General features: G+C 41.0%; 1 protein-coding gene across 1 annotated transcript; it reads left to right on the top strand.

The window, feature by feature from the left end:
- The first annotated feature begins 737 nt into the window (after window positions 1-737).
- Window positions 738-14,777, top strand: oprd1a (opioid receptor, delta 1a). Its single transcript, XM_029443626.1, has 3 exons — window positions 738-1,137; window positions 8,981-9,336; window positions 10,554-14,777. Exons 1-3 carry the CDS (start codon window positions 884-886, stop codon window positions 11,081-11,083), a joined length of 1,140 nt encoding a protein of 379 aa, XP_029299486.1. The 5' UTR covers window positions 738-883; the 3' UTR covers window positions 11,084-14,777.
- The last annotated feature ends 3,267 nt before the right edge of the window (window positions 14,778-18,044 follow it).

The following is an 18,044-nucleotide window of genomic DNA, read 5'->3' on the forward strand; positions in this document are numbered from 1 at the left end:
TCATACATGTTGTACACACTACAGGTGAACAGGATCATACATGTTGTACACACTACAGGTGAACAGGGTCATACATGTTGTACACACTACAGGTGAACAGGGTCATACATGTTGTACACACTACAGGTGAACAGGGTCATACATGTTGTACACACTACAGGTGAACAGGGTCATACATGTTGTACACACTACAGGTGAACAGGGTCATACATGTTGTACACACTACAGGTGAACAGGGTCATACATGTTGTACACACTACAGGTGAACAGAGTCAAACATGTAACTAACAGATATCATGAAGCTTCCCCACTTCATGACTCACATCAACACAAGTTTATATTACAAGTGTTTAATATGTACATGAGGCGTTATGTAATGTAGCTGTGGAGAGTTTAAATCTACACACACACACACACACACACACACACACACACACACACACACACACACACACACACACACACACTGGAAGCAAAATTGCAAAAATGTATTCAGTGCATGAAAAACGCATGAAATCAGGACTCTCAGGTGAAGCTTCCCATTCTCTTTTGACGCCTATGACCGTATACACGCGCAGTTTTGACGTCAACGCACGGGTATAAGAGAGCGTGAGGTGGGGATGTTGGAGAGTACAAGAGGCGCGCACACACACACACACACACACAGCTGACCTTCCTCTCCATCTGGATAGAAAACACAGGACCAAACCTCAGTGGTTTTACGCAGAACCTCTCTGCGTCCACACCTTTTGTGTTTTTGGGAAACTCTTCCACTCTTTTCACACTTCTTGCCTTCAGTCGTTTCCAGACGATTGATTTCCTTCAGATAATTGAGAGTAAGTGTTTTGTTCAGCACCACGCGCAGAGCGGACAGCGCAGCAGCATGGAGCCGTACACGGTCTCCGGAGCGCAGCTCTCCCTGTCCGACCTTTACTCCGTGATCCCCTTCAATGTCACCTTCCCGGACGAGGAGAGCGGCTCGATGGGCGACAGGCTGCAGAACTACACCGAGCAGCAGGCTCCGGCGGCGAGGAGCGCCGGGGGGATAATCATAGCCATATCCATCACGGCTCTGTACTCCGTCATTTGCGTGGTGGGACTCCTGGGCAACGTCCTCGTCATGTACGGGGTGGTCAGGTAAAATGTTTTTATTACAGTGTGTGTTTTTAAAAAGCACTACTAAGACCTGAGCAGCAGAGCCCATGTTGTATGTGAAATGCACCCACAAGCACTCATTTTATTATTAATATAGTGTCATTATAATGTTATTATAGTGTTATTATAATGTTCTTATATTATTATTATTATAGTGTCATTATAGTGTTATTATATTATTATTATTATAGTGTCATTATAGTGTTCTTATATTATTATTATAGTGTCATTATAGTGTTCTTATATTGTTAATATAGTGTCATTATAATGTCATTATAGTGTTATTATATTGTCATTATAGTGTTATTATAGTGTTATTATAGTGTCATTATAGTGTCATTATAGTGTTATTATATTGTCATTATAGTGTTATTATAGTGTCATTATAGTGTGCTCATGAGACCTTTAATGTCTCCGGAAGGTTTTAGTAAAGATTTCACACATTTAACATGTTTTTGGTGCATTTTCATTCAAAGTTCTAATCTCAGGATCAATTGATTTATTGTTTGGTCTATAAAATGTCAGAAACTAGTGAAACATGTCTTGTTTTGTTATTCCTAACCCCAAAAGATATCACACAGAGAGAAGCAGGACATCTCCACATTTGAGAGGCTGAAAACAGCATTTTCTGCTATACATTTAATTAGTTGGTGATTATTTGATTATTTGTCTCAGAATAATGGATCCATAAACACAGGTATGGTTTTGTGCAGAACCCTGTAAGAATTTAAAATAATCCAAAATCTAAAGCATGTACAGCCCTCTTTACTGTGAGCAGGGGGGGGGGGGGGGGGGCTATGTGAGCTACGTGCATCCCAAACAAGGTTCCCTGCATAAAGCATGAGATTGTTCTTTCATTATTTCTACATGGATAAACTTGTGCAACTTTAAATAATGGAATTTTTTAAGGCAGTTCCCCCCCCCCCCAGCTCTAAAAGCATTATAATAAAGCCGACACCCACTTTGTCACGAGAAACAAGAAGCCCTAACCTGTATGCTTGTCAGATATAAAGCAGCTCAGGTTAATTATACTCATCTCAATATCGCCTGAAGCATTGTTAAAATGCACAAATCTGAGCAGAGAAGGACGACACAGGAGGAGGCGAGGCCGGGGGGGGGGGGGGCGTTTTGCAGCCCACGAGCATCACATGACAGCTTACAATAAGGTAGAACAACGTGGTAGAACAAGCTTGTTGGTAATACTTTAATACATACAGAAGCAGAGTGAGGGGGCGGAGAAGATGGAGTTGAGGAAAATCCACAAACAAGGCATTTTCAATCTTTGGATATTGAACCAAAAAAAGTCATAAATATTCACAACGCTGCCCATTATTTCCATTCAGGAGTTGGAGTGAAAATAATTGGCAAAAAAAAGCCAAGACAAGTAAAAGATAAATATATATAGAGTGAACGAGGGAGATAAAAGGGACACAGAAAGGAGCTGGATGAGAGCTCGAGGGAAGGCAGCGAATCATCGTCTGGCATTTGTGTTTGTGAGAGTGAGAGGACTCATCATGCAGAGGGAGGCTGAGCACATTAACCAGCACAGACCGAACACATTATCTCCTGGGCAACATCTGTAGAGTCTGGAAGCAGAGAACTTGCAGAAGAAACGTCGACACAGATATAGTGCTGTAATTAAAAAAAGAACACTGGACTCCAAGTCGTCATCATTTAACTTTCTGTAGTTTCTAAAACTGTTTGTGACTCAGGATTTATTAGTCAACAATACCTTAAATCAAATATAAATGTGTATGTGGGTGTATTCTGTACTATCCTCACCACACACACAATCCTTAAATCTTCACTCAGGGCTGTCTTGGCGCCCCCTGTGGTTAGAGGTGGTAAGAGCAAGTGTGTTTGAATAATACAGAAACCCAGAGTTGCGTTTGAACGTACGAGAAAACATGCACTTCCTCTGCGGGTGGACCTGTAATCACTTGTTACTAGTTACTGAGCAAACTCCCTCTGCTAAGGAAGACCATGAGTCTCAAAAATTTTTCATTTTTCAAGCTACTCTTTCCAAGGTCAACACTGAACTTCCATGCCTGGGTTGTAAAGTACTGTATACGTAGTCCTACAGGGCCCAATCATTGCATAATACATAATAATGCAAATAACCCGGTATACATTCAAAGATCCCCTCCACTCAAGACTATGCAACTATGTTTGAAATAGCGAAAAATGTCTCGCTAAACCCCAAGATGTCAAATATAGAATGATATCAAACAGAGAAAAGTAGAAAATCTTCCCATTTGCAATGTTCTTTTCTCATTAAACACGGTGTTGCCACCATTTCTTGGTTGATTAATCTTAGCCCATTTAAAAGCATCCTTCTAGGATTTGATTCGCCTGCTACTGTACGACAGGCAGTTTAAAAATAAAGTAAAAGTCACACATTTTAGATAGAGACACTCAAATGCACACAAACTCCATTTGGAGTCTGCATGGATGCACACGTCTTTGTGAATGTTGGGCTGCTGTGGCCCGATTGCTGATGGAGAGGCGGACACCTCTGCAGATGGTCCATGCAGGATAGGACAGCAGCAGCTCCTCTTATCTTGCAGCTAGCCTCTCCTCCACCTCTTTGTCCTGCTGCCACACCTGCTAGATAAGACGTGCTCAGTGCTGATGTCATTTATTATCAGGTGTCGTCCATTTCGGTTCGATATGCAGCCAGTGGAGGTGGATTAACGGAGCAGCTTCTTGAGGGTTATTGTTCTACTAAGAAAGCAGATTTTCAACATTCTCATACTGTATCTTGGTTTTCTGTAATATTTTGCTAAGATAAAGCGACAACATGAGTCAACACAGCTTCAGGTAGAGTTCTTCACCCAAGGGATTGCCAGGGGAAATTTGGCTGTATACCCGTCCGTTTATTTACTGGGCTGAGTCAACACGGCCACTTCCATGTCACCCAGCAGCATTTATATCAGGGTGTGTGAGAGGTGTGTGTTTGGCCTTTAGCTCTGGAAACACAGGAGAGTCAGTTGTGACAGAAAGGATTGATGTTGTCAAACAAGGCAGAAAAAGGATCAAGACTGATTCTCTATAGCTGAATGTGGATCTGTGTGGAGCTGCCAAACCAACAGAATACCTCATGCAATTATTCATTTAACTTTAACTAAAAATATACCCCTATTTTCCCGACAAAATAAGACGAGCGTGTTCATGTATGTCCAGAGTAGTGAGTGTGTGTGTGTTGTGTGTGTGTCAGCTAGCTAGTTTACCTCGAAACACTGATGCTAAACACACTTAGCATTAGCCTTTTCAGCTAACTAGCTAGGTTAAGCTAACTTCATTTATAAAACAACACCAGCCAATGCAGGTAACAGTAATCACCCATTTACTGTGTCCTGCTGTAACTGAAGCATTTAACTTGTCATACAAACACTGACACAGTTAGCTAGCTAACGCTAATCGTTTGGTTTGTTTGACATTGTGCAAAGGGAGACATTCAATCCCACTTACCTAGAAAGCCAGCTACATTTGTTGGTCAGTTACTGTTGCAAGAGTTAAATACAATGAATGTTACAGCAGTGTATAATGGATGAATAACATTTTGTGCAGTTAGCCGGTAGCATGCTGTGATTTTAGTTAAGCTAACACTAGCTAGCCACACAGCCCTGCATACTGTAGCATACGGGCACTTTGCAAAACGTCAGCGCCTCTTCTTGGGGGTTGGAAAACTCCCATCTTAGAGATCTTATTCACTTTAATCTATCCCACCCACTTTTAATAGTTCCCCTCATGCACCCTTGTCATTCCTCTTGCACAAAACTGTCCGTCTAATTCTGGTAGCTAGCTAGCTAGTCAGAAGATTTTGATATCAGAATCAAATCATCTTTAGCTAGAACAGATGAACAACCTCACTCTGAGAAATGGCTCGGTTGCGATTCTCCGTTGAAAAAGGCACGTGGGAAGGTTAGGAAAGGTATAAATATTCATGTATTTAAACACTTTATTGTAAATATTTTACTAACGATCATTTATTGATGTATTTGGTATGTTTTGTTCGACTCGTCTGACAACCTTTTAAGGCCTTCGGAGTTCCATAGATCTGTGTATCACTTGGCGAAGTATAGAGAGCTCCTGAGACCGTGGCTGGCTCCATGAGATTTACATTGTGCTGAGCTGGCGGCATTTGATTAAGTACCAGTGATCAATTGCACTCTCTGAGAGGTGAACAGGTAGAAAATCTTTCACATGTCCTACAGAGGCCAGGGTGGTCAATACTTCACTTCTTGTTTGAGTTGTGTGCCGCTGTGAGACTCTTTTATTCTTCTGATGTGGCACCAAAAGACGTGTGTGAGGGGGGATGGATTGGAAAGCCTCGACAGTGTCGTAGCAGGGAGGCGACGCTGCAAGGCGACAAACAAAAAAACAAGAAGTGGGCGATTACACCACCACAGAGTGTGACATGTAACATGAAGAATCCTTGACACATTGCTTCTCCAAGCCTACGAAAAGTATTTCCTGCTTTATCTGAATTATACACGGAACAATTAACCAACACAACACAACACAACCTCAGGACAAGCTGTGGGATTGAAATGGCAAAACATGAAAGTTTGTTGTCACAGTTTCTGTGTTTCTACACACAACCACCTGCTTGCTGTGAAATTAAAGTCTTGTAATATATGTGTCACATGCTGAGAAGAGGCACACTGTGCAGCTCATATTCCTGCATTGACAGCATAAAAGAGCCGCCCCTATAGCCACATGTTAGTTCTTTGGTGTCCTTATAATGATATTCACGCATTGATGTGACGTAATATCTCGGGGCCTTTTAAAGCTTCACCTTCATTTTCCATTATTTCTACCCCTGATGGGTTCCTGTGTGTACAAACAGACAGTAAAAGGCTGCAGACTTGCATTATTCTTACGTCCTTTTGTTATAAAGGAGTAAATTGAAGGGCTTGTTTATAGAAGGGAGGCAGGAAGTGGCAGTGTTTTTGCCACGTGGCAGGAGACACTGTGTGCAGGCATATCTTGTCAGTTTGGATTAGGGAGAGAGGAGCGACATTTCTTTTGAAATCATAATTAAATTACCAAAGTGACTGACGATAAACACACACTCGCACATAATCGTGTTGAAAGCCAGGCGTTTAATCAAAGGCTTCAAACAGATTGAGATGCAAAAGTAAACAGAAACTGTTGACTGTGTGAGACTAAAACACAGTTTTCATTTTGTCTCATAAGACTAAACTCCAACAGGATTTTCCTTTCTATGGCTGACGCACTTTTACGTCAACACAATTCATTACATTAATATTGATCTCGCTTGCACAAACTAAAAGCTCATTGCTCTCCTTCGCTGCAAGTTGAATTTAACACTTGCATCGGATTATGATGATCAAACATGAAGGAATGATCAAAACCAACCATCTGCTGATGGCAGTTTAAGCAACTGGAAGTTGTGGTCTGTTAAAGACTTAAGGAGAAAGCTTTAAGCCCCCCCAGGAGGGCGCGGGAGAGTTGAAGGAGCGTGCGGAGGGGGAGACGTTAAGTCAAAGATCCTAAACCATCTGTCATCATTACGTCAAATTCCATAAAACACATATTTATATTCTGTGTGACTAACACTTGAGGAGGATATCATTACATCCAATATCCATCACCCACAGAAAACATCAAAGAATCAGGTTTTTAAGTTTCCTCTAGCATCAAAGTAATCCAGTTTTCTATACATCCAATAGGAGAGCTAAAAAGCTAATTCAGCATACTTCTAATATATATAACGACTAACAGTAACTCACAGTAGCCGACTTTACAGCAGCACATTTAATGACCTTTCATTGTCTTTCTCTCCTGACGACTTAGATTAGATTGTATGTTGGCGTTAGCATGTTTCCATCAGATTAGCAGAAACTGTAGGAGAAGAAGCAGCTTTTCCTGCATAAAAAAAGAACCCTGAGAGAAAATACAAAGACGTTGCTTCTGGCGGTGAATAAAATCACTGAGGCAGCGCAGGTTATGTTCAAATCAACCCACCTCCCCTGGAGAAATAAATCCAGTCCGTTTGGGGCTTGAGGTGCATTGAGCGTCCCAGTAAACCACATTGATCCAGCAGCTCCCTGGAAGGAAAGCAGCCACTTAATAATGTAAGTAATTACACCTGCGCTATTCCTGCTATGACGTCAAAGAGCGTACCTCCAACAATTTATAAAATGTATATAATTCACGGCTCATTTGAACTCATGTTTCAGCCGAACAGACGGCGACACGATGACGACTCTTTGACAGCAGTCATTGTAATTAGATTTTCTGATTCGCCTGAAGCCTACATTCACATCAAACTGATTTATTATATCAGACACAATCTCACCCCACAGAGTTCAGTCACTAATAAATCATCAACGCACCAACTCCCAAAAGTGTCATCTGATAGACGTCATTCATTTAAATCAAGCGTGACATGAGAGTCCGGACACTAGAGAGGCTGCTTGTTGTTCATTTAGAAGCTGCTCAAACAGTCAAACTTCTATTTATTTGGGCAATCCTCCAAATAGTCCCTTGTTGGGGAGTTTACTTCCTGGTTGGAGCAGATTTTTGTAATTTAATACATGGTCATAACTTTACACAAACCCATCAAACGAGGTTTAATGTGTGGAAGAGTGAAGACCCAGAGCAGAGCGAGTCCCACACTTACAATGAAACGTGGAACATGCAAAGCAAACTGATCTGAAAAATCCACATTCCCATTCAACAAAACAGAAAACAAATTAAGACTCGTCTTTATTTACCATTTTTATCAACTCAACAGTCAAGTTACTGACTGCATTTGAAGCAGGAACTTTTACATCTAATCGCAGGCATGATGTTTACAAATAAATCAGACATTGCAGATGCTTTCGTGATCTCCCTCTCTGTCCTGAGACCAAGAATACATCGAGTCAAAAACCAGCAAACATATCATCATAAAAACAGGCAATTATTAAATTTCAGCGCTAATGCTGAAGATACAATATGTGGAAATCATGCAATTACCACATATTATCACTAATGATCACAAGTGATTCTAAGAATGATGTGTCCTGTGTGCAGGACGGTGTGTGTTGCAGACTGAAAACCCACATTTAAAAAATGTTTCTCATTTCTCGTTGTAGCACTGAAATTGGTTTGTTTACTTGAGGCTAATGTACTTGCAAGATTCTTGCTGTTCTGTTTGTATCCTCCTGGTTGTTTGCACTTCAGCTAAATGTAATGTAACAAAGGGTAATATGAAATCTATCATACTTATCCATTCAGCCAATCCTCTATTGTTTTGAAAATGCAAAATATAATGTTCAATTCTTCATAGTATAAGCATAATGCAATCATACAGCATTGAAATATGTATTTAAAATTATATCTTAATGCAATTTGGATCTTTTCCCTGGCAGTCCGCTATGCATGTTAGATTGTAAAATATGAATACAAGGTTTCTGTTGAGAGAATGATCTTTATGCCTCAGAGGAGAATTTCTCGATAACTGTACCAAATAAAATGAGTTCAGTGCTGGTGGATCCATCAAATGATAAAACATATATTCATCCACACATTAAAAAAGAAAAAAGCACAGTCCCAATGCTACACCAGCTTCTTTCCACAACTCTTTGCTTTCTGTGCTGCTTGATCAGAGGCCAATTGTAACCATTATCTGAAATCACTCATTTAAGAAAGAACTGCAGCTCTACGGTGCACATGTGTAGCATGAGGGAAATAACTCCTCATCTAGGCCAATTAAAAGCGCTGCACAGTGAATAGCACTTTCAAATCCCACAGCTGCTCTCATTACCGCCGCTGCTTATTGCAAACACTTTCCCTCTGTGATCACAACCAGATACACCAAGATGAAGACGGCCACAAACATCTACATCTTCAACCTGGCTCTTGCCGACGCCTTGGCCACCAGCACGCTGCCCTTCCAGAGTGCCAAATACCTCATGAACACGTGGCCGTTTGGGCAAGTCCTGTGCAAGCTCATCATTGCCATCGACTACTACAACATGTTCACGAGCATCTTCACCCTCACCATGATGAGCGTGGACCGCTACATCGCCGTGTGCCACCCGATCAGGGCGCTGGAGTTTCGGACACCGGTCAAGGCTAAGTTGATCAACGTGCTCATCTGGGTCCTGTCCTCGGCGATTGGGGTTCCCATTATGGTCATGGCTGTGACCAAAGTGGAGGATAATGGTGAGATTGGGTTTTATCTTTCAGTATTAGTTGAAGTCTTCGTATGTGTTAACCGTCTTCCAGCATTGGGTAAACCCTACAACGCAAAGTGCTTGAAGTCAGACACAATTCACCGCAGAAAAGACCTTCAACAAGCTTTGATCTGCACAATTAGAATTCATTGGGTCTTTTATCATCTATTCTGGTCCTTGAGACCTTTGTTAGAGCATACATGTCCCACAAAGGAGAAGCAAGAGCATGCTGATGATGAATTCTGTCCCACCCATGACCCCAAATGATCATTGTGGATTCTCAAGAATGAATGGGAAAACCTTTGAAATATTTAGACCACTGGATCAAAAAATAACCTCCCTTTGAAACTGAGGATAATGTTGGATTTTGATTAGTAGTTCAGGACCATCTCTTTTAGGCAGAACTGTACAACTTGTCCTACTCGCCCAGAGTCCCGTTGAATGATCCTAGATTAGTTCAATGGATCAATGTCTTTGGGATAAAGTCGCAGCTCCTTCTTGAAGTAGCAAAACATCTTCCTAATGAGTTTTTGAAGGAGAAACAACAGTAAGAAAAACAAAACACAGCCCAGTATTCCTATGAATTATGCTCATATTGGGCGAATCTGCAATACATGATTTATGTGTCAATGTTCAGACCCAATGCAGAAATGAGTAAAGCTTAACGTAACTCGACTGAAACACTGCAGGCTGCCATTCCTTGTCAATCGTACCGCTAAATAACTAAATCCAACCTGATAAAGTCGGGATCGGCACCAGACATGTGAGAGCGACCAAGGGTTTAGCTTCCCTCGATGTAAACATACTTAAAATAAAATGTTGGAGGAGCGGATGGTTGTGGTCCGCTCCCTCACCATTCAGTAAGATATCCTTTTAATGAGCTACCATCTCTTTATGTGGAAACACAACGACCTACTTTAATGTGCGTCGGTACGGTGGCAACGGGAGAAAATAAATGACATTGTTAATGCTGAACATGCTCACAGGCTTCAGGCTCATAAGAGCCCAGATAAGCTACTCTGTGTGCATTATCCCCATATTTAAACGATCCTCACGTCTCCAACAACAACAGCACTATTGTGTAGTTGAAGTGTATATAAGTGTGCAGATATTATCTGTAGGTTTAGCTTTTTAAATCCTTCACCAGTATCTGTCTAAACCTACATTGACAAATTATTTCAAATCCTACCTGCCCCTTTCTTCCAGGTAAAACCATGTGCATGCTGAAGTTCCCTGACCCGGACTGGTACTGGGACACAGTGACAAAGATCTGCGTCTTCATCTTTGCTTTCGTGGTTCCTGTGATGGTGATCACCATATGTTACGGCCTGATGATCCTGCGTCTGAAGAGCGTTCGTCTGCTCTCAGGCTCCAAGGAGAAAGACCGAAACATGCGCCGCATCACTCGCATGGTCCTGGTGGTGGTGGCTGCCTTCATCATCTGCTGGACCCCCATCCACATCTTCATCATCGTGAAGACGATGGTGGAGATTGACGTCAGGAACCCCTTCGTGATAGCCAGCTGGCACCTCTGCATCGCCTTGGGCTACACCAACAGCAGCCTCAACCCTGTCCTCTACGCGTTTCTGGATGAAAACTTCAAGCGGTGCTTTAGGGATTTTTGCCTTCCCTGTCGGACCCACGTGGAGCAGCACAGTCTGACCAGAGGCCGCAACACCACCAGGGAGCCGGTGTCCGTCTGCCCTCCGTCAGAAGCGAGGAAGAAGCCGGCATGACTAGGCATGGAATGGGTCCCCCACAGCTCTCGCTCGAGGAGGATCCAGCAAGATCTGCAATCAGAGGTCACCCAGATCTCCACAACAGAGTTTTAAATGAAAAGAGAAGCAGCTCGTCTGAGATCTGAGTCATTCTCTCCAATTTGGCTCAGTTGACATTCAAAGGAGTTGCTAAAGAGAATGAAAAATAAGTCTCAGCTTGATCTTACATTTCTAAAAACAAAATGGAATATTTGTTATTTTTCTCAAATGTGAAGCCTTTGAGAGTGGATGGGGTGAAATCCCAAAGAGAACATCTAAATGTAAAAAGGAAGATCATGATAGAGAACGCCCCCAGCTCATGATTTGTCTGCCCAAAAGACGAGACTGCAGGACCTTTTAATAATGCAAAAAGGACAAAGTCACACTCGCAGGTTTCTGTCTCGTCAAGCAAAGAATGCATGGATCAGACACCGCCAGTGTAATCACAGGCTGATTCATGTGCAACAGAGTGTGGGACAATGGGCTTTTTCAATTCAATCTTCATCATTTCCTCTAGGGAACACGTCGCTACACGTTCAAAGAAACGAAAGGAGTATTTTCTGTTCCGTCAACTTCGGCACAAAACAAATGAGCCTTACATAAGAACAAGACTGATACCCCCGACAGCTGGATGATGAACTACAGCATAGTCGGAGAATCTTGTTTACTGCAAGAATAGTTTTTCCCTTTAGACTCCGCCACCTTCGACGGCGTTGAAAGAAGGATATGGGGCTCAATGTTCCATGGATTTGTCTTCATACTACACCACAATGCTTTTGACTAATGTGAATCAAACGAAAAAATACTAGAAAAAAACGGAAAGACAAGAATCCGATGCCTTGAAAATGGCTTTCTGCTGTGTTTACACATTCAGCTGTGAGGATCCCACAGAGACAATACATATTCACTATTCTGTGCCGTGATAACAATAACAGCGGTGATTTAAAGTGTACTGTACATAGCTTTACCAAGTGCTGCAGGATTTTTGCTATTTCGAGTTACATAAGGGCACAGTGACAGAAATGTACAGTTGTCATGCAGGATATGAAATCATAATCAAATCCACATTGTGGGGTTTTTGTGCTCGGAACAGCATCGATCCACCGAAGCTTTGATTTCTAGGGAGGTCTTTTCTTCTCACCTACTTGACTTTCATGAGTGGTGCCTGCAGAGAGCCTCTGAGCAGAACCAGTAATGAATGGAAACCACGTCTCTCTCACCTTGTTGATTCATTGTTTGAAACAGATGTAAAGTCAAAGAAGACCCCTTAACTCCGACTGAGCATCGTCATCACAGTGTCGCGAGAGACGTCCGTTCTTGATGTCAACAAACACACAAGTAGATTATTGACTAAAACGCTATCATCTGTGGAATAAATGTGGCACAACAGATATAAAGGGTGATTTATGTCCTCCAACAGATCCTGACACCAATCAAACTGGAGGCATCCATCAATGGACTGCCGCTAAGTTAATGATCATTTCAACTTTGCATACCAGATGAGGTATGTCAGTTTTAATAATGCAGAGTTCATTAGAATTCGCCGTCTGGTTTGAAGGATAAATCCGTGACGACAAGCAAACGTGTACAAATATGGGATAGTTTTGTTATATTGTTGAAATGTTGAAGTCAATGTTGTAAATGTGGAACAGATAAAACGCATCCAAACTGAATATAAATCTAAAAAGATGAGGGTAAAGCCCACTTGAGGCCTTTGTGATATTGGCATATATAAATAAAATTGACTTGATTTACAGATGAAAGGGAAAAAAATCAATAATTGTGAATTTGTAAATAGTATAAAGCTTTTGCATTTTAACAGATTTGGCTTCAGCCGCAGTTAAAATGAGGTGTGCCTGTGATTCTGTGCGTTCTCTTTACACTTTTTGAATCTTAAAATCTCTCCACTCGCTTTTGACTCATCTGGCTCAAATGAGAAAATCAAAGAAACAAAAGAAGACAACGATTCAGCGTTCTGCTCCGCTGACAGATTCAACAATTCAGCTGTGGGTTGATCCACAGAGACGGGGAGAAACATTTTCTGTGGGAAGTAGGAGATTGACATTTTTTGCGCCTTTACATTCCTGCATATTTTCTTACAATGACAGTGATTTAAAGTGTACTGCACGTATCCGCTTAGCTTTTTACCAAGTGGTGTGCAAGTGGAAGTCTCTCAGCCACCTTTATTTTGCAAATTGAAGTAGTTTAAGGACACAATGACAGAAATGTTTAGGATTAGTTTTCGTACAAAGAATGATAAGGGTGTACAAGTTATTGCATTTTGACAATTTTAAAAAAGCGAATTACTTCTAATAAATGTATAAATTAAAAGAGCTGTGATGTGCATTCAGGGTATGATCAATTAAAAATGTTTCCTCATTTTTCATCTCATTCTTTGAGCAGAATTTGCCTCATTAATGATTCAAATTGTTTAAATTGTTTAAATTGTTGGATGCAGCTTGTTACATTAAACATGTCATTGTTGTAATTTTCACCATGTTGTCAAGTGCAAAAAGAAATCAGTAATATTTTACCACCTCGTTAATAACGAGAATAAAGAAGCGTTGTGTTGCTGATCGATGCTGACCAATCGATGTTGCCTTCAGGGCAACGGAGATTTCAAGCTTTACGAACAAGCAGTCTGGTATTTTAATACTTCCCCCTCCCCCTCTGGAGCACCTTGTGCCCCCTGTGCCCTCTGACATTCACCTCTAACAGTAATCGGCTGTAACGTTTGTCAAATCATCCCCTAAAGCACATGTTCCTCCAGACGACTCTCTTGGTTCTGTATTTCTTTCTATCCCACCCCCAGCTGTAGCCGAGCTAAAGAAAATATTAGAGACGAAACCGACAGAAGGGTGAGACTAAGAGAAAAGGTCGCAATTACAAATCCGTCTGCTACGACGCAGACAGCGCCATGGATAGTGATACACAACACAGTAAGGCTGTGAGCCATCGTGGGGGCAAGAGATTCTAACTGGAACAAACCTCAGTCAGATAAAAGGTCTAACATATTCAATTAAAACAATCCCTCCGGCAAAAAAACCTCCATCTTTGTGTTTACTAACCCTAACCCTAACCCTAACCCTAAGCAGCTGACCATTAAAATCTGTTGATGAACTGACAACTTATTCATTTAGTTTATTTTCCTTTAACGTCCCTTTCGTAGTACAATATCCCTTATAGCAACAGAGGCATTTTTTTATTGGTTATGTTTAAATACTCACATTACTTTGAGACGATCGTTTTCTTTATCTTTGAGTGCTTTTGTTGCCTGAACCTAACTATGCAGGGCTCAGGGTACGAACCCGTCCCTGAGGTCAAAGTCCTGCAGCTCCTCGACGTCCGTATTGTACAAAAACATAGAAATAAAAGCGTTCCTATTGAACATCCTGCAGAAAGAATGTGTCCCTCGAGGCTAGAAAAACAAAGTAGTATGACATAAACATAATTTTTAGGAGATGGGGTTGGAGCGGTGATGCGAATGCTTTCTGATGTGAACAGTGATGTGATTGCTTGGCGTAGAAAGAGATTAACAAAGGACAGTATGTTTTTGACTATGTTAAGCCGCATACCAGTTAACTTTCTTTACAGAACAACTTCCAAACATCAGCTTACCACCACTTTGTGTTTGTATTACGAACAGCTAACTCAAACCTTTACCCTAAACTGTAACCTCTCCCCAAACTGAAGGGCATGGTAAAGGCACAGTAACACATTTAAAATAGCAATTTCAATTTAATTCATGTTCAACTATTGTTAAGTTTGACCTCCAAATTCCTGCCGTTGACCAATAGCAAGCTGCTCTGTCAGCTGACCTTTGACTCCAAAATGGCGGAGGCTATCGTAGCGTAGCCTATTAGCTTTTATTCAACCTCCTATGTCAAAGAAAAAACTGTTCCACAAAAGAATGGTTTGCTAGCAGTTATAAAAATGGAGTTAACATACAAATACATCTTTTGAATAAACTGGGCAAACTTATTGTCCTTTTAGCTACCGAGCTAAGCTAACAAGCTAATGGGATTGCTAACTGACCGTTAGCAAGCTTGCTAGGCCGGAGAACTTTATTTTTCCTCTTCAATTACGTTTAATTGAGCGGTGAAAAAAATGTAAGCAGTCTTCACCAAAACAACAGGTATTTATTACGACCCATATTTACGTTTGTTGTTCGGCGACAACCTCAATTATGACGGGAGCAAAGCAGGAAGTCAAGTAGCCAGTAGTCTAGTATTATAAAGAGCGACAAACGCGAGTAAAACCAAAAGTCAATTGAGTTGTTTTACGTAAGGTTTGTATCTACGTTAGTACTTAAGTACGTAACAAATGTCCTTATTTTAACCCAAATCATGATCTTCTCCTAAACCTTACCAAGTTGCTCCCTGAACAAGAACAAATATAACGTTCATATATTGTTCTGGGACCGATTCTGTCATTTAGTTGTGAGGACGTGTTGACAAAATGACCCAAGTTGTGATGGTCGCAGGCTTTTCTTTTCTTTAAAAGTACATTTTTGAAATGAATGTCTGACATTAACCATCGATGTGATTTCTGGCAGTATTTCACTGTATGGCAGTTTTGTGTTCATTAGCCGCATCTCGTTCAAGACGCAGAGCTGCTGTCTCGTATCCTGAACAGAGTTCCTATTGAGAGTGACGATCGATGTTACTTACGAGTTTACACTTATTTCTCCTTTAATCTTCTTCCTTCCTTCAGCTCTCACTTTCTGCAGGCCTACCTCTGTAATTTGCATTGCGTTATTGTTGTTAACTAATTCTATTTGACTGCTTAACACTGTAAACAGAAAGCCTGTGTGAATATTAACACCTGTACATTTATGTAAGATGCCACTTTGTTGTATAACCCCTGACTGCAAACTGTACTGACCATCCATCACTCCAAAAAGGTTATTTTGCAGCCTTAATATATCACTTTTTAAGCTTATTATGTTGAATCTGTTGTATACAATATTTCTAATGTAGCAGCTGTGGCTAAAATAAACAAAATAAAATCCAGCTGAGAGAAAATTGCATGAGAAGTCTTTCATTGTTTGTTTCCTGGAAACAAGGAAATTGGATAGCATAATATTTATTTGCAAATTATTGGGGCTCTTAATGGAATAATCCATCTTGCATGACGATGATCCAATTTGAATGGAGAGGGCTTCAAACCCGTCCTTCATGACATCGGACTGCAAAGTGCGTTTCCCACTAGCTCTCAGATAAACACGGGAGATACCCCAAGGCCACTCGAGTCCCAGAGTGTGCTATCCGCCGCTATCAGAAAATTAAACATCCAACTCTTGCATCTCCTATTCACATTTAGCCCAGCATCTTGCAGTCGCCATGGAGACCGGCAGCAGCACAGCCACACAGCGCTCCAGTTAAAGAGCTGGCAAGTTTCAATTTAATTGCGCAGGTTTCCTTCACTAGCAGCCACTTATCAATTATCCTGATTGATCTCTCCACAACAACAGAGAAGCCTCCCTGCAGATTCACAGAGAGCTTTCCCCTTTAACAACCAGCAGCAGCGCCTCAGTATATGCAAACACTTTGTAATTTACAATATCATAATGAGAATATACATATCTGACAGAAATGTAATTGCTTTAATTACAATTATTTTTTTGCGGGTCAGCATGACAAGGAAGTATAATGAATGAAGCTTCATATACAGAATGCATCCGACAGGGTTACGCTGATGAATAAAGTTATATTGATAACATTTTTATGCAGATGAATAAAATAAATATCATCCCTATAGTGGCTAATAAGCCAAAAGTGTCTTGAAGCTGGAGCTGATAATAACACACAGACGTTGGAACAGACTAATGGAAACTAGATGAAGAGAGGGTCCTTCGGTCTAAATGCTTTTCAGAGACATTGATTAGCTGCAGGTACGCACCTGTGACCAGTGACAATACAATCGATAACATGCAGTATGATGATGTGTTTCTATCTCCACTGCGTACAGATTAAAGAGCAGTATCAGCAGCAACGAAGAATAGTGTTGGGGAAAGAGAAGCTGAAGGTAATGAATATTTTATGTCCGATGCATGTGTGGAGAATACATAAAGAGATTCAGACTGTCGGACCAGCGACATATATTACAGCCTTCTACATATACATTTCAACATGATGCCATTACAACACAACAAAAGCAACAAATATTGATGTTGATAAGACCTGAACAGAGAGGCTGGAGTTAGTGTCATCCTCCTCCTGCAGTCACAACCTTTGACGTGGCTCATTAATCTCAACTACACTCCCAAGGTTACCGTCACGCTTCATCAGAAAAACATCTGAACAATCCCAGAGTTAGGCTTTATAATACACTTGACCTTCACTCTTGTATCACATGTAACCTGCACAGTGTTCCAGAGTTTGTTGAACACTTGAACCCTCCAGAGAGCCGCCAACACAATCAGTACGTATTACTATTAAATTTGGAACATTTGTTGTGTACTAGAGAAGCTTTTGTCTCGATTTAGAAGTGAATTATATTGTAATCTGGACACATGTGTGAGCTTTGTAGCTCTTGTAGAGGAGCTCAGTCAAAATCTAGTTTTAAAACGTTATTTAAGTTTATCTTTGGCTCACATAGTGCATATTTCAAAATAAAGTTTTATCAAATCACTTCAAAGTTACACAGAAATATTCCAAATAGGAGGAACAACAATTTTTGTGGAAACGATGAAGGTGCCATGTAAAGTGAGTGTTACGGTGTGGGGGAAGGTGTGGTGTAGGAGGACCCAAACGCAGCAGGCAGACGATGATTATAATAAAAAGAAACGAGCCTTTAATGAATAAAGATGAATGCAAAAATCAATCCGAGAAGGAGACCGGGTAGAACAGGCTACAGCGACGACACCAGCTGACATGAATGTACGCCCTGACTAGGAACACTGGGGAAGACAGGGATATATAGACAGACACTAATCACA

This window comes from Cottoperca gobio, chromosome 11 (genome assembly GCF_900634415.1).
Source record: "Cottoperca gobio chromosome 11, fCotGob3.1, whole genome shotgun sequence".
In the NCBI taxonomy this organism is placed as follows: domain Eukaryota; kingdom Metazoa; phylum Chordata; class Actinopteri; order Perciformes; family Bovichtidae; genus Cottoperca; species Cottoperca gobio.

Coding starts and splice junctions, on each gene's coding strand:
- oprd1a (XM_029443626.1), top strand. CDS start 884: ATGGAGCCGTACACGGTCTCCGGAGCGCAGCTCTCCCTGTCCGACCTT. Junction 1,138..8,980: donor GTCATGTACGGGGTGGTCAG/GTAAAATGTTTT, acceptor GATCACAACCAG/ATACACCAAGATGAAGACGG. Junction 9,337..10,553: donor GACCAAAGTGGAGGATAATG/GTGAGATTGGGT, acceptor CCTTTCTTCCAG/GTAAAACCATGTGCATGCTG.